The sequence below is a fragment of the Parambassis ranga genome, chromosome 1 (assembly GCF_900634625.1).
Source record: "Parambassis ranga chromosome 1, fParRan2.1, whole genome shotgun sequence".
NCBI classification, from domain to species: domain Eukaryota; kingdom Metazoa; phylum Chordata; class Actinopteri; family Ambassidae; genus Parambassis; species Parambassis ranga.
Genome location: NC_041022.1, coordinates 11,139,698 through 11,160,577, shown reverse-complemented (window position 1 = coordinate 11,160,577; position 20,880 = coordinate 11,139,698). Strand labels below are relative to the sequence as shown.

The window sequence follows — 20,880 nt, the reverse complement described above, 5'->3', positions numbered from 1 at the left end:
GCTACACTTGCATTACATTTGACATTGTTACATTTTACAATATAAATACGATGCTTTGTTACACATAATTAGTGTTTTTTTACCTGGGTATTAAAGATTATTGCTTCTAGATACATGTCCAACCACTTCCAAATAAATATTTAAATACATAGACACAAGTACTAATAGGATAACAGGTCTCAGTGATGTGGGAGCACTGGCGTGGTTAAAGATGAAATGTCAATATCATTCGAGTAACATCAGCTTCTGTTGTCAACTGTCATTGTGTAAAATAAGTTTTTATTGAAATACATTCCTCACGGGAGATGTGAAATCTCGACTGCCAAACTATAGCAGCTCACATGATAGGAAATGTCCTGAAGGCACGTTTGAAAAGAGCAGAAACCAATGCTGTCTGTCACCTGAGCTCATTAATGAAAGTTCCAGTTTGTGCTCCATACATACTCCATACTGCTGTGTGTGTGTGTGTGCGTTGTGGACCCACTGACGCTCTGCGCTGGCCGAGGCTGTTGACGGCAACACTGAGGTGCCCCTGAGGTAAAGACGAAGCGCTACACGGTGAAAGTGAAAGGAGCGCCGCAACTGTGAAAAGCACCGAGAAGACAGCCCCCCCACACAGCCAGACAGCATAGGGAGACAGGGCCCGGGTGTACCTTTAAGGTGCCAGCAGCAGCAGCAGTCCAGCAGACACAGCCATGGCTAACATCGCGGTCCAAAGGATCAAGAGGGAGTTCAAAGAAGTTCTCAAAAGCGAAGAGGTGCGGTAACGTTACAGCCTGTTTCTTTACTTCTTTTAAGCTCATTCTGTGTTACCGTGTCATCCTTTTTAGAAATGTACAGAGTTATTGGCCGTATTGACAGAACAAAAACACCTTGGTCATGCCACGGTCCTGTGTTGGTAGTAGGTCAGGCCCAAACAGGAGAACTTTAGCTAGCTTTAGCTTCGTATCAGTGTTCGCTCAAACCGCTCCTGTTGTGTCAGGTGGGTGTGTTCAGGAAACATCGGGGATTTAGCTCTGTCAATTGACAGGCCTTTTGTTTCTAACAAACAATGCCGCACACCATTGGGTACTTACTCAATCAGAACGAGCCTATGTCTTATGTGCTATAACACATGACTCCTTATGCCATCGCAGCTGTTTAGTAACGTAAATCAGTGACTGTCAGGTCGGCCTAGCAGTTTTAGCTGCTAACGTTAGTTTAACAGCTTTTTCACAGTTAGCATTAGCTTATGCTGGGACTGTCACGTTCAAAAACTTAAACTTATTAAAGGTGAATTGGATCGTTGTCTTGAATGTGTAAGGGTAGTGTTCAGTATAAAAAGTGTATGTTGTCATAATCCCGCCTGTCAAATTGTGTTAATGTTGCATTGTGTAGTTAACTTTGGCTAGTCCCGGTTGTACTAGCAGGCTATCTGTGTAGCATACATGTCGTGACGCTTTGCTGGAACAAACTAAAACCATTTTTATATAAAATGGCATCAGTTGAGTCTGCCAACATTTCAACACGTTTCCAAGTTAAAGTGTGTGTGATGGTGCACTTGACAGAAATGTGTCAGGACACATCAGTGGTCTTAATGTAATTCATTTGGCCTTTCTCATGTGTTCCAACCCACAGACAAGTAAAAACCAGATTAAAGTAGATTTGGTGGATGAGAACTTCACAGAACTGAGGGGTGAGATAGCAGGTCCTCCAGACACACCATATGAAGGTATTGTCACAGACCTCTACCATCATTTAATGCTATTGTTTGTGCTGCTAAAACAACATGTCATTGTTATGTTTTCCTGCCCAGGTGGAAGATATCAGCTTGAAATAAAAATTCCAGAAACATATCCCTTTAACCCGCCAAAGGTATGTTTTTCTTGCCACATAATAAGTCATATTATGTCATATTGTCATCACTGTTTTGGAGTCAATGCACAGTTGCATGCAAACATCAGATTAGTCATACATCAACTGTCAGGCCAATGCACATAAAACCCTTTTATTACAGTAGCAGCAAGTATTTTGTGACTTTTTTTAAATGCATTTTTGGATTTTTTACAAACTCAGCAGGGGTACAAATATTTGTTTCCTAAAGCATACTGACTACAACACATCACAGTGTAATTCAGTTGTTGTTTTTGATCACCTGACTTATTTTATAGATAACCACTTACACCTTTTTTATCTTAGGTGCGCTTCATCACTAAGATCTGGCACCCCAATATCAGTTCTGTGACCGGAGCAATATGTCTGGACATTTTAAAAGACCAGTGGTGAGTGAAGAGCAGCTGATCTTTGACCTACTTCTAAACACACATTATTCCCTCAGACATAGGGAGAAAACACTCTCCGCTTATTTGCTCCTGACTTTTCACCTGTCTGACCCAGGGCAGCTGCTATGACCCTGCGGACGGTACTGTTGTCTCTACAGGCTCTTCTTGCTGCAGCGGAACCAGATGACCCACAGGACGCAGTTGTAGCAAACCAGGTGAAGAAAAAACACTCATTTAAATAGTTTATTCCTGATTAACTTGTATGTCAAATTTTGAAATTGTGTTTTTCTATCTGCATCCTCAGTATAAGCAAAACCCAGAAATGTTCAAACAGACTGCAAGGCTGTGGTCTCACGTCTACGCAGGTGCTCCTGTCTCCAGTCCCGACTATACACGTAAAATAGACAAACTCTGTGCCATGGGCTTTGATAAGGTAAGAGCCACTTACCACAGTGCTCAATATGAGATCTATGGTTAAATTGGGGTCACAGGACAATTAAATTGTTAAAAGTTATTTATATCTTCATATTGTCAATGACATGACAATAATGTTAAACTCTTGTCCCTTGCACAGAATGCAGTAATAGCAGCCTTGTCTTCAAAATCCTGGGATGTGGAAACAGCAACAGAGCTGCTCCTCAGCAACTGAAGCCAGGCCAGGGGATCTAAAAAACTCCCTTTATCATAGCATCAGCTCCTCCTCTTTCTCCCCTGGCACCATTCCACCATTTGCCTTTTTGTTAAGCAGACATCAACCCATTCACCATGGCAGTCTGACCCTTCTTTTATCACAATTTTGCTACAAACTTAACACCGGTAGCACTGTAAGTTGCCAATATGCATACCATCCTGTTGCCTGTCTGATCCCATCTGTCCATTTACACCGAGTCTGTTCTTCCACTCCAACTCCACATGTGTCTTTCTGTAATAAGCCCTGAGAAACGTCACTATCATGCATCTTGTCTTCCATATTTACAAACTTTTTCACCAATTTGTGTTCCTTAAATATTGAAAAAGATAATTAACTGCCATTAACCCAGTGGACTTTAAAGGGGTAAAAATGTCAGGGGAAGTCCTGCATACTGCTCTTACACTACATCACCATATATTCTCTCAGCAGCCAGTGTGTCAAGATTTCTCTCTTTTACAGACTTTTACTGTAGAAGTCTTGCTGGATTAAATTTACTTGACTGGATAGTGCTGTGCATGAGCAGTGTAATCGATTTTTTTCTCCTCAGCAGTTTATTGTAGATGCTTCAATCCACTGCAAAGGTTTGGATGTACATTTTTTTTTCTCTATGTAGAAAAACGTCTCACACCCCCCCTCCAACATCTGCACAGAAGAAAAAAGTTATCTGTAAATAGATGAGTGTAAATTTGAAAATACGATGGGGATATACTTTTTTTCTTACATGGCATTGTAAAACAAAATTATTTTAAATATAAACTATGCCTGGTTTACAATTATATGGAGAGATATCTTTTTATGCTTTTGTGATCCATGAGAAATCCCTCTGAATGTCCTTTTTTGTGGCACAGCCAAAAACCCTGGCAGGGGGGGTAACAGCCTGTTGAGGCCTGCTTCTCTGCCCCACGACAATCTTAATGTTTTGTCGTGTCTTACCGGTATATTCTCACTGCATGTTGGACTTTATTTTTTTCATTTGGCCAAATGATGTGGTGGGTGTCCATGTTAACATCCCTTCAGACTCCAGGAATGTTCACTCAGAAAGCCACCAAGCACACCCAGTGTGCAGTTGAACCAGTAGGGAACCAAAGTCTGGCACACCTAAGCCAGAAAGGAGTGATTCTGAATGTCATTGAGGATTTTGGGTTTGCAGTGCTGCGGTGTCTTTTTTTTTTTCCTTGTTTAAGAGCAGCTCTTGTTTTCTTTGCCAACCACTGGCACATGTCAGCCGTGGACCGAGGATGTGCTCACTGTGAAGGTGGAGCGGTATATATGTAATAACTGATCCAATCTCAAAGTTTGGCCATACACGATATACAGGTATATAGGTGATGGCTTTATAATCCCCAGACACGCTTTACTACACAGCCAAATAACATACTCATCGAGGTTTTTTTTGAAATAGGTGTTATAAAGACGTCAAAGAGGCTGGAACTCCTCTAATGTAGATAGCAGGCCTGCACAGTGTTTTCACACATTTTGAGGTACAAGGACTGTAAAGACATGCTTTACATATAGGCATGCGGGGTGCAGATGCATCCTCATGCAGGGTTAAGAATAATCTTCCTTTTCCTTCAACTCCAGCTCCAATCAGCGCACTGTGGCAAAAAGCCGTATGACAGAGTTACTGTGCAGTCTTCTCTGCCAACAGAGCCAGAACACAAGTTCACAGGGCAGGTGGAATGCACACAGCATCTCCTTTACATGTAAATAGTCAGGTTGGCTCTTGATAAAGAGCCATCATGTATTGGCTAGAGCGCACCATTGATGGCTGGATTGACATTTTATATATATATAAAAAAGGAAAGAGGCCCACTCCTCCCCGTCTTCCTGGTGTTCTCAATATGTACAACATTGCACGATGACAAAGCATAAAAAAGGGGCTGTTGTATTTCAGTTTCTCTATTTGGATTGAGATGTTTTTTTTTCTTGGAAACAAGCATCAGCAGTATAAAAAAGCATGGTTATTTATTGTGACAGTGTCATGTTTCTTTGATTAAAAAAGTGGAAAAACATCTTGTGTCGTTATAACCTGCTTTCAAATATAGTGATCAAGACAAATGCGCTGTACAGTAACAACTAAAAGCATTTATTTTTTTTGGAAAAAATTAAATAAGATCATGAGAATAGGCATACTTTTTAACTACATCAAAAATAAGTTGTCAACACAACCCCCTAAGGTTTCCAATTGCATCAAAGCAGTGTTTACCCAACAGAAAATGACAAAAGTACAAAAAAAGATTTCATTGTAAAAGAGGGAAAAAAAACCTGAACACATACTTGTATAGTAATATATCATTTGTGTACTCCAAAGTGAAAACTTAAGGAATAAAACAGCTTAATTTCAGAGCCAGTTTTCAGGGAGGCAGCTTCAAATGTGTCCATTTACAGACAAAAAGCCTTCAACAGCATTTGAGAGGGCCAGTTAGAATGCCACCCAGCATATGTAGACATCGTTGTGATGCTCTAACCATGATAAAGCACCTAAACGTACTAGTTAAAAAAAACTAAAAGTTTATAAAATTTTGGTGTGATACATCTGTGTAAATGCACTGATGTTCTTGTAACGGTCTTTGATATTCAAAACGCATTAAGTGGAAAGTTGCACAGGCATATTTACAAAATATAACTGTAAAACCAGTGAGCTCAAAAAAATATTGTGCAACAGACACAGGAAGAGGTCAAGAGACATACAGTAGGATTTGTTTTTCCCAGGGAATTTAATAAGCAACAATCATTACCAGATTAAAACTTTTGTAAAATGTCCATCCTGTTTTTTTTTTCTTAAAAATGCCTCCATAAAAGAAGCAAAGAGCAACAAACACAAAAGGGGAAAAAAATAACATGATTTAAGATCTACATACAATGAGCTTCAATTCTTGACTACAAGGCGTTAAAACCTTCTAGAATGTCAGTGTGTATGCATGTGTGTTTGTGTGTGTATGTCTGTGTGTTTTAAGAAAGGTCCATAATGTATCCAGGAAAGCTTTTAGAGTCAGAGGAGCTTTTACACAAGGTTAGGAAGGTATGAGGAAGAGTCTGGCCCATTCTCAATGGTCTGGAATTCACCTGCACAGTTTCCTGTTTACCTGAAAGAAAGTTCATAATCAGATTTAGCTGATGTACCAATGGAATTCAAAAATGTGTTAAAGTTGAGGAGCCTAAGAGAGATGAGGCATGACTTAGACATAGTAAATTTTAGGATGTGCTGTGTTCAGAAACAACACAACTAATGTAACATCTAAGATTCCTTTGTCTCCACACAGAGCTTGTTGCTTCATTCACCTCTGCAGGTCAATCTGTCGCTTTGTCCCTTCATCATTCTGCTGCTGTTTTGACATCTTGATGTTGATTGACTCTGCAGAAGGGTTTGAGTTGGGGTCAGCTGCTCTCTTCCTGCCTCTGCCAGCTCCGCCTCCTGCTGGTGCTACCGTTCCCTCTTTGTCAGCTGCTGCAGAAGCGGCAGCTGTTTTAGGGGGCCGGCCACGCCGTTTGACCGGTGATGCTTCTGTCCCGGCATCAGGAGTCGCATTTTGACTCGGCTCCTCCTGAAAGACAGTGAGAGGCCTAAGTCAACAAAACAATGCTTGATGTCAGACAGTGTTTAGTGTCCAATTTAGAGTACCTTTTTCTCATCATTCTTGATAACTGGGTTCTCGTTGTTTTCCTGCGCTCGGCTTTCTGGTGGCACGTTGGTAACACTGCTGTTACTGGGGGGGGCCAACAACAGATTAACACATTATTCCCTGACTGTGTGTATAAGTGAACACCAGCATTTAGTTTGTGTTTTTACCTGTTCTTGTTGATTGTTGAACTCAGTGGAGAGTTAGTGCTGGTGTTACTGGCTGTATCTGATGCTGTGGTAGTCTTAGTAAAGATCCTCCTCCCAGGGACTGTCAGAGGCTTGTTCACAGCTGCCAACACTGGAGCTGGCTTGGGCTACAAAACACAAGAGAAGTAGTTGTGTTGTGTAGCATTGAAACTGCAGCCTGTAAAAGTCAGTAACTGATCTTCTTCCTTTTTTGAATTAATATAATAAACCTATCTTGTGTTTGGAAGCTGAAGCTATTGGACTACTTTTTGAGAAGCATTACAGACATTAAGACGTAAATAGTTGAGCATCTGCATATCTGAATGTTGTTTACCTTTCCAGTGAGAAGCATTTGTCTCATCTCCACAGACAGATACTCCTTATCATTTTTGAAGTCCTGCTGGAAATAAGTACAAGGGTCAGCTGCTAAAATGTATTCTACTGTAAAAGAGTAATGGATTTTGCTGTTAACATTATCTATACATCTGTGTGTGCACGTGTGTGTGTGCGTGTGTTACCTTGTCTTGTACAAGAAAGAACTTTGCAGGTAAGACAGGGTCTTTTGGAGAATCCAGGTGACATGCAGTGCTCTTGTTGGCAATCACGAAGAGAGCAACATCACAGACAATATACAGTTTCTGTAACCACAACATCACAAGATGCACCGTTAGTGATAATTTTAACACCTGCTTTGTGGAGTTTTTTTTTTTTATAAAGACGTCCCTTGTATCTTCAGTGGTCTGAGGTTAAATAAAGAGCAGACTTTCCTGCAGATGGTGCTATAGCTATAAGGTTCAAAATTCAAAACATTTATTAAAACCTACAGGATATATGCCACAAGAACCATTAAAGAGCCAACCAAAGTTGTGAGTGTGTACCTCATTAGCCTTTGTATCATCAGGACACTGAGCATCCTTGGTTTGTTTGATGTTCTCTACCATCTTTCTAAGAAAAGCATGACTGTTGTTTTCATTCTTGGTCATCAGTACTTCCAACATGAACCACAGGCACCTACACACAAAACAAACTCACAGTAAACATTACGTCATAGTCAGGAGACATATAAGCTGAAGACAAACCAAAAGAACTCACTCTTTGATGTCTTTGAGTTGTTCGTATTCATGAGGTTTTGTAAAGTCTGGGTCGTGGGCCAGCAGATGGATCATATAGGGAACAACGTACTCAGGAAGAAGAGAAACAAGTTTTTCTGAAGGGAGGGAGAGGGAGAGAACTAATTATAATAGCTGCAAATGCGTTTCCAGAGTCCGTTTTTGTGTGATTCAAGAAAAAAAAAACCTGCTTCCATCTACTTTACTAAGCCGTGTTTGTGCAATGTTTCAGAGTTTTGATCGAACATCTAACATTTGCATGACAATAGAAAAAGTCAATGCTCTAGCAGATCAAAAAAATCAAGACAAAAATCAATATTTAGTTTCTCTCACAAAACACAGAAACAATTAAAAATAACACCAGCAGCCGTATGTCATAGTGGCTGAGGTTGTGAACTGACCCTGAGCAAGGGGGTTTTGTTTAATGTACTCTCTGCGGACGGAGATGTTTTTGAGGAGGCACTGTCGGGCATGGGCACGGCGCTCCTTCACCGGGTCTTTGGCACACAGAGCGAAGACAGCCAGGTACTCCAGGGGCAGCAGCAGTTTAACAAGAGCCAGGTGCAACTTCTGTGCAAAGATCTGACGGACCTGGTAGCACTCATCCTGTACATAAGAACAAAATAGTGAGGATAAAACCATATTTACCAATGACATAAAAATCAGTACACTATGAATGGCTCTCAGGCCTTTTTCCACAAATCAGAGGAAGAGCACAGGTGCAGCTGATAACACTTATTATCTGCCATGACAGCTAGCACAATACTGCTCAGTATCCATTCCTCATCAACCTTATTATAAACACCTGTTTGAACACTGGTACATTCAAATGCCTCTTATGAAAAAAACCCATAAATTTAATGTGAAAATGAAACTGACGTTGATAACAAGACCACACAGCTGAAACTGCTCAGGCGTGATGATATCATGGTAACATGGCTCTTGTGCCAACTTCATAATGGCTCCACCTGCAGCCAGTCTCAGACGAGACATATCTGATTTACTGTGAGGAGAAAGAGATCACAAGAAAAGATGATTAACTATAATTCATTTGTAACTGAATTCATTCAAAAACATTATGGACGTCAGCTTTTTTTGAGTCAGGTTTTGCTACCTGATCTTCTTCTGCTCTGTGAGGTCTCCCTCACTGACTAGCATGGCTGACAGGAGGCGCAGAGTTGAGTTTGCTGATTTGGACTGGTTGTTCTTCATTCCTAATAACCAGCGCACCAATAGCTTTATGGCTTGCACCTGTGAGAAAAGAAACAGCATAAATAATGAAAGATGAATCTAACCTTTATCAGATTTTACAAGAAGTGTGCAAGTGTGTTTCTCCCTACCTTGGCTAGAACTTCAGGTGAGACTTCCTCATCAGTGGACCACAGCTTCCCATTCTTGTTTCCCACTGTCTGCAGATGCAAGAATCAATTACATTTTTATTCTTTTCCCAAAATACCTATGTCGACAATCCTTTTTTGTATGGGAAACATAAATATGGTTTAAATTTCTTGTATTGTGGTTATTTATTTATATATGCAATTTTCTGCTTTAGTATGTAGTTTGATCTTTACAAACCCTATCGTTCATGAGCAAGTCCTTCACAATGAAGTTAGCTACGATGGATTTCATTGGTGAAGCGAACTGATCTGGAGCCAGCATGGAAATGTGACCGAGAGACACCAATGGTGTGATGAGCTGCTCAGGCACATCTGCGTTCAGACTACGTGACAGAGGCTGAGGGTAAAAGGGAAAAAAACATGAGTTCAGTCAAAGACACAAGGCGATGCTCGATTAAAGTTACTAGTTAAATGGTCCCCTACCTCAAAGATCTGTGCCAGCTGCACTTCCTTGTTGTTAAAGATGGCATGGATGCAGTGGACGGCCTGTTTAGCCTGGTGAGGTGTGCCCCGCTTGGCTTTCTGGTGCAGGATGGGAATCAGAGTCCTGACGAACACAGAAGAGGAAATATAAGACGAACGCAGATGTGCATCAGAATAATAGTGTCTTATCATTCATCTGTCTCTTACGATCGTATCTGTTGTAACTCCGTCTCAATCTTCTGTCCTGTGTTTCTGAAAATCTGGATAGCTGCTTCTGCCACTTTATCATCCTCCATCTTTAAACACTGGAGCAGGGACTCATAGGTCTCTGCTGAGTGGAATGCTGTGGGGTGTGTGAATGACAGGACCTAAACAAAGGGGAAATTAATTATTAATTTTATCTCCAACATCAAACACATCACTTATGTATATATGTAGAAGTCACACACATACTTTAGATTTGTGTCATTTTAGGTTCTTTGTTCCAGGGCACATACCTTGAGTAGCTCTAGTCCAGAGCGGATGGCTGTGTCGGGCGTAACACCCTCGTCATCATCATCAGCAGTGCCCTCGATGGACTTGTTCAGCAGTTTTACCAGAGCACTAAAACAAAACATTGTAGTATTATGTGTTCTGATGGTTTTGTGCAATCAGTGTGGCAAGCATAAAATAAAAACCGTTACTCTATCTTATCTAACTTCAGCACTAGATGCCATTTAGCATATGCATTTCCTCTTTTATGGTGTTTTTCCATAAGGCAGAAAGGGTTAATCTCATGCCCTGACTGAAGTCTGCAGTTGCACGTGTACACCACTAGGTGTCCTAATGAATTGGGAGAGCCTGGTAATGATACACAGTTACACAATGACACAGACACACTGTAGTGTAGTGGAAGATACACTGCTCGTCTGTCATATGACTGAATCTTTTTGGTGTCCTGTACAAAAAGACACTTTAAAACAGATACACCGCTTTCTTTTTATTGATTATAAAATGAATCCGAATTCAGGCTTGCAATATTTTTTTCTTACCTGATGGCTTCAGAGTCGATATGGACAGGGGCAATGCGCTCCAGCAGGAACTTGACCATCTCCAGGAAGGGGTTGGTGGGCTGTTTGGGGAACGTCAACTTCCGGGTGATCTCCCTCTGCACACAGTATAGACAGTTATTGATTCATATGATAAGACATTTATGCTTACAAACTGTATCTGCGACTTGAATAGCCTTGTGTTAAGTTTTTTTTATTCCTATATAAATTTTACTGTCTGCGAGTATGTGTGTGTATATTTTACATGGACCAGTGTTGAGTGTCCACTCACCACACAGATCTCGGCCTGTTTGCAGGAGCAGGTCGGACTGATGAGCATCTCCAGCTGGAGTCTGAGCTTCTCATCCTCACCAAGGACTTGATTGAACTTCTTCATGAAGTCCTGGGCTTTCCCTGCATCTGGCAGATTCTCTGGAAACACATAGTGGTGTCAGATCAGGATCTTGTGTTATACAGTACAACCCTTAACCAAAGCAGAACTGACAAAACATCTGTAACCATGCAATGTATATTTATGTGTGCGTTTCCTACTTACTAGCAATGCTCATCAGCTTCCCAAACATTGCTGTGTTATTGGCCTCAGACTACCAAGAGAATTGAGACATACGTGTTATAAAGCAAATTCACTTCAATGCATAATTTCAAGAAGAATTTAAAGGTGATAATTGGAAATGGTGTGTGCTGGTTGTCATCCTACCACTGGCAGCTTGTGGAGATCAAGCAGCTCTTTGACAAGGCCTCTGAGCATGTTCTGACACTTCCACATCTCATTCAAGGCCCTGGACAGAAAGATTAGTCAAAATGTGAGAGAAACTTAAGATGGCAGAGAAAGTGAATGTTTTTTCAACATAATCTTGTTGTGTGTAGATACCGGTTTATATTACTAGTTTTGTGTATTTAAGACAAACTTAGCTGTGTCAGTTTCATATATATAATATTAATTATTGTATATTTTTGCTGAGACGTTTGTCACTTACTTGACAGCATTTGTGTCCAGGCAGGCATACAGGTAGTACAGACACTTCATTTTCTCCTCTGTGTCAAGACTGTGAGGGACCATGTACTGGGCAAAGATCTTCTCTACTAGTAACCTGTAGAAAGAGCATGAGTATCCATTAATCATTTAAAATGCCCGTAAATGGTCTGACAGTGCTCTGCTGTGTTATTATTATGCATTATACGTTTTTGGCTGCAGTGTTGTCATTGATGTAAGTGATTTCTAACACTGAAAGGAGTACATAGACTGTGGCTGAGTCATATTCTGGTTGCATTATGGGCTTGTTCACTCCTCTACCCACCACATGAAGAGTTTCAGTCATGGAGCACTATTTCCTTGTCTTGGTCATTTGAGTGATTTCAGTTGGTGTCTGAAATCACTCAAATGACCGAAACTTGCATTTATTTTGTGAACTGCTCTACGGTTTCTGTCTCTGTTAGTCAGTCGTTAGAAACACCAGACCGACACAGGTAAGTATGGAGACATTTAGAGCTGTTGTTTGTGAGTTTGTCACAGACCCACAAGGCCCTCTACCACATATAAACCTGTTTCCCAACCAAACAGAACTGGTGAAGCTGCTTGGAGGAGCAGTGAAACGTCTTTAAATAAATTCTACAAGTCCATATGCCTCGCTTCAACCTTCTGAATGAAAATGACCTGGATGACTGAGAATCCTCACACTGCTTTAGACAAAAACAGTCCAGACATGTACCTTTAAGCCACACAAAGAAGTTCATACTGGTGCATTTCTGGTGGAATCGGAATAACAATCAGTCAAACATGATGCAACTTCTGTGGAATTTCAGAGTAAGTAACAGATGGCTGTAGTTCGGTAATGTGGTGCAGTAAATTGGTCAGGCAGCCTAGCTTCTTAGTGTGGAGTTCAGAGCTCTGTTGATACTTTTTCTATTCCAGTAGTGTCTATACTGACTCCAGTGAGTCAGTATAAGCATGAAATCATTTCTACAGCTACAGATATAGGCTGTACAGATGTTCTCACTTGTCATCAATGCTGTTTTGATAGTAGATGTGCAGCAGTTTGTCTTTGATCCAGCTGATCTTCTGAGCAGACTCCTTCCCAGCCTCATGGTGCAGACAGTATTTCTTATAAAGCTGAGCCAGGCCCATCATGGCCTCCTTACGCACACGCCACTGAAGACAGAATTGAACTAATGTAATTCATTTTATATTTCTTGTATTTTGAGGAATGTAATTTTATTTTAAGGCAAATGCCAGTATAGTTCTACACACTCGGGTACAGTGGTAAGTACATTAACATTAGAGTCTGCATAGTAATGAGATATCACCCAGGTGTCACGTCTGAAAAATCAAGTCTTAATCAAAATACGTTATCTGCTAAGGTAGATATTTGCCTTACCCTCTTGTCCAGGGTCCTTTCCCGTACAAAGCCCAACAGCTGGTCATTAACCAAGTTGAGGTCTTTCTTCCCAGCGTTGATTATGGTAACAATGACATCATGACGGATGGCTTCCTCGGGGTCGTGAGAGCGCACCTTCAAATACTCTGAATAAGCACAAAAAGACATGCAACAATGTTTCTGAAAGGGCACAGTGAAAGAATGGATAAAGCCAGGCTTTGTGACAGAACAATTTTAAGTATAAAAACATGAGAAAAGCACACCTGTTAGGTCTCTGGCCAGGTCTGGGTGGTTCATGAGGCAATGGCTGGCAAACTTGACACACTCTAGCCTGACTGGGACATGAATGTCATTGAAACTGGAAGAAACAAATTATAGAAAATGAATAAAAGAAACAAGACCAAATATCTACAAATTAAATAGAACTGAGAAGAAAAAGGAAGACAAATCATTATGGGACAAACATTTCTTGTTGATGTTGATCAAGTAAAATAATTATGAATGTTCACACTATAAACTCCAAGTCTCTAGTCACTAAAAACTTCACCTTTCAGATTATAGTAGGATGCATAGACATGCCAAATGAAAATGTACATATATAGAGGACTGTTTAAGCAAACTCCATCCAGGGAATGAGACTCTACCAGCAAAAAAAGGTTATACTCTGACTTAATGATTTTACCAACCCTTAAAGCCAAGCCAGTCATGAATAAACAGTGTTCATGCCACTCACCGTCCTAAGAAGCACTGCCACAGTGGTCTGTTCTGTGAGGCAAGCTCTGAGTCTTTGGCCCCAAACAGCTTTGCTAACAACCGTACAACAGCCAGACGCTCTTCACCATCATTGCTCTGCACAACACAAACCACACCAATTCTCAATAAAGGTTTCACTATTTACTTTACAGCTTTTATACAACAACTCATCTATATAAAGACTAGTATACCATTCTCATTTTTGTAGTATGTGCTATATTAACCTTAAGTTTAAACTCCAGCTGTGGCATGACAGAGGTAAGCAGCATTGGGTCAATGGAAAACAGTTCTTGAATGAGATCAAAGACATGCTCCGATAGGTCACTGACTGATGACTTGCCCATCACTAAAACCTGATTGAAGAACTGTGAATAGAAAAAAAACATTGATGATGAAAAGTTATTGATAAACACAGGTTGTCAATACATATTTTACAACAGGCCAAACATGGAAAAAAATGTAGTAGAATGCCAGAAGCTACTCACATTTGCAATGCATGTCTCAATGGTTTGGACCGTCCTCTTTAGCAGAGTCTTGGCAAGATCATATGCTTGCTTGTTCAGATTCTGTTCCAAAAGTATTACACTGGTGTGTTAGACTGATATTTTAACTCACTTTAATAGATAAATAAGATTACAATAGATAGATAATTGAATAACATACAGTGTTTTAGTGTGTTACCTTGTGTGCAGGAATGAGGTTAATGAGTATGGTGTCCAGCAGCTCTTGTGTGACTCCGTCACCCTCCATGATGATAGAACTCATCAGGTCCATCATGTGCATCTGCACCTTCTGGTTATGGCTGTTACTGCAGCAAAGGAGAGCCAGACAGATACAAATGGGATCATTTTAACCAGATGTATACATGAAGCAAGGAGTAAAAAATAAAGAAGTCAATGGAACCCTCCAAAGACGTGGTGTTAGAATCAACTGTAGTGGGAAAAGAAAAGTACTCAGTAACAAATAAGTACTGTAAGTGCAGCATATACCTCAGTCTGCAAGTTTCTATGTGTGTAATGAAAGTAAAGGTTCTGACAGATCTACGTAGTAACAAAGGGCTTACTTGATAACAGAGAAGAGTGTTTTGAAAAGCTGGATGAAGATCTCATTGCAGTCCTCCAGTTCAAAGCAAATGTTGTAAGACTTCACCCATGCCAGGTTCTACAGAAAACAGACAGGCAGTCCATCACACATTATTCTTTCTTTAGTGACTGAAACCATGTAAAGAATGTAAATATGTATTAAATGATTATTTGATTAACTGATTCAGTTCTGAACCCAGCGCTGTTCTATAGCCCCTTTATTTTTTACCGTCTAAGCACCTTACCTCCAGCAGATAGAAGTATCGGTTGAACTGAGGGCTCTTGGTGTCTTCTAGTCCCTTTAACTGTCTGGTGATGAACAGGAAGATGTCCTATAGAAAAGACAGGAATACTTTAACAAATGATCAATGAATGTGAAACATTATACGTTTAATCTACGGGAACTGAGCCAATAACTGTTTGGCATGCTTCATGGTGACTTTGGTTCAATGAGGGAACAGAAAAGAAATAAGATGACTGCAAACCTACTGATATCTCTCATCTGTTAATGTCAAAAGGTCAGACTAAATTTTACAATAAAACCTTCCTTTAGGAAACAGAACAATTAATGCCAACCAAAAGTGTAGTCTGCTTTTAAATACTATTTCTGTGTGTCTGGTCCTTGGTCCAGGGTCAATTCCTAACCTTGAGTTTATCGTGGGAGGTGTAGGGAGCCTCGGGAGCATAGATCCTGAAAATGTCAGCCAGACAGCAGGCCACCAGTAACCGTACATCCTTATTGGGATTTCTAAGGAAGAACTCTGAGGCGAGGTGGAGTGCCAGGCCGAGATACTGCTGCTTTTCCTCTTCAGAGTCTTGATCCATGTCCATGTAGGTCTTCACCACCATCTATCAGGCAAGAGAGGACAAAAAGTACAGAAAGGTTTTTTTTAGTTAGCAGAAATTATGAAGCAGCTTGGAGGAGCAAGCTTCAAGAAAACAGTACAAGTCCAGATGTCTTGCTTTTAACCTTCTGAATGAAAATGACATGGATGACTGAGAATCTTTATCAACATAGTTAGCAGAAAATAAAAATGGGTAAAGCAAACTGAATGTTTGATGACTGCATCAAGAATCCATAGCTCCTGACGCTTTATACCTCTAGTGAGACATTTTAAAAACAGCAGCTTCAGGAAGCAAGTGGTAATGTAGCCTGCTTAAAAAGAAGCAAGACAATCACTGTCATCTCAGAGGCTCTGCCCTCATTATGATTACCACCAATATTAACTGTAATGTTGTTGTAAAATAAATGTCCAAAGAATGTTCACACTGCATTCCAACCGATACCAAAATGTAGCCATTAGATTCAATTAAAAATGTTTTTATCTGAATATCAATAAATTTTTAAAATACATTTATGGTTTAATGAAATGCTTTATGCTTTGTTCAACAGTGATGTTTAAAAAATCTTTAAGAAGCCTGGGGACAAAGTAAATATCCCAGATAACCTTAATCTGCTTCAGCTTGGAGTCCAGAGAGGCTGGCCTGTCAGAGCACATTTTTTCCAAGAAGCCTCAATTTAGTTTTATTGTAAACCTACCTTTTCCCTTTCAGACAACCAAAAGCAACATCTGCTGTATTAAATGCTCAAAGGGAGAGGGACACAAATGGCCCAATTAAAAGTAATGGAATAAAATTATATTAAATTAAATGGCAACAAGGTGGGTTTAAAATCTTTAAAAAAAATGTAAGTAAGGGTTTATCACCGGTAGCAGGAAACAAGCCCTTGCTATTTGTGGCTGCAGAAGAGTTAAATCCTCAAAATACAGCAACATTAGTGGGTCATTGACTTTTAATAGTCTTTGTCCATTTGAATCATATAGTATATAAAAAAGGACGTTGAAGTTAATATAGGTATTATTTTTTCAAACTCCAGTTATGACATGGATAAACACAAGGATTGCTACAAGCTGCTGCTTCCAGTGAGTTATTATGTGTGAGTGTCTGTAGAGCCCACACAACAGCCACGCAGCTAGCAGGAGTGGGGGATGGGCTGACAGCTCCAGCAGACTGCAGAGTACACTCACTCACTCCTCCGCACACACACACACTCACCCCAATCCTCTGCCGTTTGTGAGAACAGGCTGAAGAAAGCCCTTCACACAGACACAAGTGTGTGGGCCTGTTGAGCTGTAGAGTATGTGTGCGTGTCTGCAACCTCAGCTATATATATATTTGTTTGTGTTTTTGGACAGCTCAGTCACAAAATATATCCAACATGCTCTCAAACGGCTACTGATAGAAAGTTTCCAGAAACAACAAGGGCTAAATATTTGATCAAATTAAGCCACAACTTCAGTCTATAATTCATACAAGCCACACCAACATATTTGTTAGTGAGAACCCCTTCTTTCCCAAGGGTGGTAAATGTACCTTTATTGTATTCAAACAGATGGAAGCCTGAATCATTCAGCTGAGATCAAACAGACGTTAGCAGAGCATAAAATTTAAAACGCATGCACACAATCATCCATTTCTCCAGCAGTGGAGTGGAGGGTGAACACAACAGGCTCCCAAAAGCCTCCTCTATAGTTGAGCAATGCAGAAATACACAACTTTGACAAAACATCATGTGATGTTATTTGGCAATGGAGAAAGTAGGCTAATGAAATGTACACAAGCATACATTCCTTGTAGATTACTTATAAACAGAGTGACTGTCCTGTTTATCTGGAAGTCAACGAGTTAGGGTGGAAATTGCAGTTTTAGATCCTAATAATCCTTTAAACTGAGGTTTCTCTGCTAGCCTCAGGAGTACATAACAAATCTGTGCCGACAGAAAAACAGCCATTGGGTAGGTTCAGTTGGATATGTTGTGAAAAATATTTATGCTCTTCCTTGGCCTACTTCTTCAAACACTGTGAGCACTAAGCATGGTGAGGGGTTAGTATTGATTTCCTTCTTAAAGACCAGGCAGCTATACTTGCCAGAATACGTGGACTTACCACTACACACCAATCATGAACAATCAGACAACTGGCAGGTTTTAATTTGTGCTGACTTAATAAAAAGCTTGCTGTTGTTATGAGGGTGCTACTTTCTCATTAATTTGCACTGTCTCTAGCATAAGGTTATCTGGTAGTGAGACACTGAAGAACGAACAATCATGAGACAATAGCACATCAACAGATTAGACACCGTTTTTTTCTGCCTCCCCCCACTATCATTCTATAAAATGTGATTTCTAGAATGACAAGCATCTAATAAACTGGTTCAGATATCAAGACTATAGTTGTCACACCAGCTAATCTAGCCAGCCATCATCTTATTTACTTTTTAACTTCAGCTTAGGTTTATCTTCACAAACATTTTGCATCTCTCACACAAACCACCAGCTCCACGTGGATAGAAAACATAATATCGCCCATATAAAAACACCTACTTATAAACTGCTGTGTTGAGTATGCCACACAATCTCTGAAACCAATTGATTAACTTCACAGTTGTATGTGTAATTAGTATCAGCCTTTCCAACCAGTGAAAAGTTTTATGGATCTGTAAAAATCTGACTCATTCAGCACATCTGTCCAGTTTGTTGGGACCAGTAGTTATGTACTTTATGGTCTCTATGCTAATCCAAACAGTCAGGAAGCCATTTCAGTATTCAGTAAACAATCTAATGGCCCTAAGAGGATTCACCACATCCCTGTAAACACAGTTGCAAACTTTGAACCACCTGGCAGTTTGAAGTATGAAGGATACAATGTGAAAATGTTTGAAGCGGATGTTAGTTTCATCATGTCACAACATACAGGCATCAAAACTATCACCTGAATATGCAGATCCAATTATTTTTTACACAGCTTATAAATGAGTTTCAAGCTGTTGTATACTAGCTTAACACTATGTCTGCAAAAAGCATATCAAAAGGCAGAAAAGCATTGCGATTAGCTGGTAAACGGAAAGGACCTTCAGCACAAGCCAATATCTTCCTCAGTCAGTTAAACCGAAACCAAGCTAAAAGAGATGGGCTGATAATTTGACAGGTGGCTACAAGCATTACTCCAATTAGTTTTTTTCCCCAGTAACTGAATGTGTTGGCTAGTAAATTGACAATATCATGTACAGAATGACATAACATGTCAAAGCTGAGAACTGCGACTTTCTGCACATGCAAGGTTATTTTTTAAAATTGACAAGAATGAGTAGTAATAACATGGTAATGTATAATTCATGGAACAACATAAACAGATCAAAGTAAAACAATTATATCAGGCTGCTCAGCAGATATGGGCATATTTTATTTCAAGGGCTTATTGGATTCAGATGAAGGAGACATGCCTTTGCTTTCTGGACTTGTTGGAGTACTACATTAAATCCTTATGTTTGACTTTTATTCAAATAAGTCAGAATAACTTTTTCCAGACTCAAGAGGATAGGATGACACCTCTCTCCTCCCCAATAATGTCACAATCACCTTTACGTCATCATAATACTCTTTAGTAACGACACGATCAGATATGTTTATCATAAAAGCTGGGGCGGATACGTGCTACAAGAACAGAAATAACACTGATACAAGAGTTTACGAAGTTAAGAGGGGTTTGGCATTGTGCCACAGGTTCGCAATTTTAAATGGTGTGGTGCTTTGTGAAAAATGTGTTCTGACAGTCAGAAAACCATCGACATACCTTCAGTCGTTTGACCACCTCATCGTTGCTGATTTTGTCCGTAATCTCTTTTACTCCGGGAGGATAGATGATCTTTCCGTCCCCCGCCGGTTTCTGCTGTTGCGGGAACTCCATGCTTGTTGATGAACGGTCCACACGGTCTTCTACTGGCCTCTATGGGTCAGAAAACAAAAGTTCAACACAACCATGCTACCGCACTTATCAAAACCTTGTTTTAAGCACCATTTTCATTTCCGAATCATTCCCTTTGTCCGCTAAAACTGAGTAAAACGATTCTCTTTATTTAACGATATTCTAGTCCGGCAGACTTTACAGACAGAAAGGCAAGCATCGTGTATGTTATTAGCTTACATGCTAAATCATCCCAGCAGCTAAACACAGGCTCTATATTTCCCGTAATTTACCTTATTAAACGCGTTTAGGTAAAGTAACGAGCTCAACTGTTAATTCGCTAACATTGCAACTATTTGAACCGCTAACTTATAGGAAAACCACTTTTAAAACATTACGAGAACAGCCAGTGTTTGTCTAGTGTCACACAGGTTATCAAATTAGCTTGCTAGCTAGTTCCACAGCAAACATCATTGGCTAGCGGCTAACATTTTGCGGGAAGTAATGATAGCAGCGAGCGGCTAAAACACGTTAGCCGCGCTAACTGGTTAGCATACTTTGCTAGCCTAGGCCGCAAACTATTCAGGTACCCATCACATCTTCAGCTACAGACAATCACAGAGGAAGTGAAGTATCCTATCGTCTCTCCCTAAAATAGCCAGCCATGTCCACGGTCAGTTCCTGTGGTTTTCAACTAATGCAACTACTTTGTAAAGTTTAAAAAAGAAGCTAATTTACTTGTTACTGTCTTTTTTCAACTTCCGAGCATCGCTCCGTACTGCCGCTAGTTTACAGGCGAAGAAGGGCTGCTACCGTCGCCGTGAGCCCTCCTCTCTCACCACCAACTTGCCCCACGAATGATTTTGAACACCCTAACAAATGCAAAATGAATCTATTTTCAAATACACAACTACGACTCAACCCCCAGAATATTTGACAGACGTTTCTTCGGAAGTATTTACCTCTCAAATGGGCCGTTTTAATTCATTAGTCTGACACAGGTTGGGCTTTAGTTTTCGGCACAAAGCTCTCTGTCCGTTCAGTCAGTGCTGTGTGAAGGCTGGATGCAGAGCGCCCCCCTCGGTCTGACAGAAGTACTGCTGTACCAAAGACATGGCGGGAGTCGGAAACAAACTTCACTTTTTGTTCCGCAGTCTGTGTGGGTACATATTTTAAAACAAGTTATGAAT

At 40.3% G+C, this 20,880-nt stretch overlaps 2 protein-coding genes across 7 annotated transcripts; one reads left to right on the top strand and one right to left on the bottom strand.

The window, feature by feature from the left end:
* Nucleotides 1-415: 415 nt before the first annotated feature.
* On the top strand, nucleotides 416-4,443 carry ube2kb (ubiquitin-conjugating enzyme E2Kb (UBC1 homolog, yeast)). Its single transcript, XM_028405050.1, has 7 exons — nucleotides 416-758; nucleotides 1,618-1,711; nucleotides 1,796-1,854; nucleotides 2,179-2,261; nucleotides 2,377-2,476; nucleotides 2,566-2,694; nucleotides 2,836-4,443. Exons 1-7 carry the CDS (start codon nucleotides 696-698, stop codon nucleotides 2,908-2,910), a joined length of 603 nt encoding a protein of 200 aa, XP_028260851.1. The 5' UTR covers nucleotides 416-695; the 3' UTR covers nucleotides 2,911-4,443.
* Nucleotides 4,444-5,645: 1,202 nt separating this feature from the next.
* Nucleotides 5,646-20,804, bottom strand: pds5a (PDS5 cohesin associated factor A). 6 transcript variants are annotated; one of them, XM_028405014.1, is made up of 34 exons: nucleotides 20,653-20,762; nucleotides 20,429-20,562; nucleotides 19,580-19,732; nucleotides 15,594-15,797; nucleotides 15,194-15,280; nucleotides 14,930-15,027; nucleotides 14,548-14,674; nucleotides 14,352-14,432; nucleotides 14,091-14,231; nucleotides 13,847-13,962; nucleotides 13,377-13,471; nucleotides 13,114-13,259; nucleotides 12,736-12,887; nucleotides 11,716-11,829; nucleotides 11,436-11,517; nucleotides 11,274-11,322; nucleotides 11,010-11,149; nucleotides 10,721-10,836; nucleotides 10,187-10,292; nucleotides 9,897-10,057; nucleotides 9,690-9,813; nucleotides 9,445-9,603; nucleotides 9,210-9,278; nucleotides 8,984-9,120; nucleotides 8,749-8,872; nucleotides 8,271-8,475; nucleotides 7,853-7,967; nucleotides 7,639-7,771; nucleotides 7,279-7,398; nucleotides 7,095-7,160; nucleotides 6,743-6,888; nucleotides 6,575-6,659; nucleotides 6,235-6,497; nucleotides 5,646-6,038 (listed from the first exon to the last, which is right to left on the bottom strand). In XM_028405014.1, the coding sequence occupies exons 3-34, from the start codon at nucleotides 19,691-19,693 to the stop codon at nucleotides 6,035-6,037; spliced, it is 3,879 nt and encodes a 1,292-aa protein (XP_028260815.1). In that variant the 5' UTR covers nucleotides 19,694-19,732; nucleotides 20,429-20,562; nucleotides 20,653-20,762; the 3' UTR covers nucleotides 5,646-6,034. The 6 variants fall into 6 exon arrangements, with proteins under 6 accessions (XP_028260815.1, XP_028260806.1, XP_028260842.1 ...); XM_028405005.1 differs by lacking the exon at nucleotides 20,429-20,562 and having other exon boundaries at nucleotides 20,653-20,804; XM_028405041.1 differs by lacking the exon at nucleotides 20,429-20,562 and having other exon boundaries at nucleotides 7,095-7,157; nucleotides 20,653-20,804.
* Nucleotides 20,805-20,880: the final 76 nt, after the last annotated feature.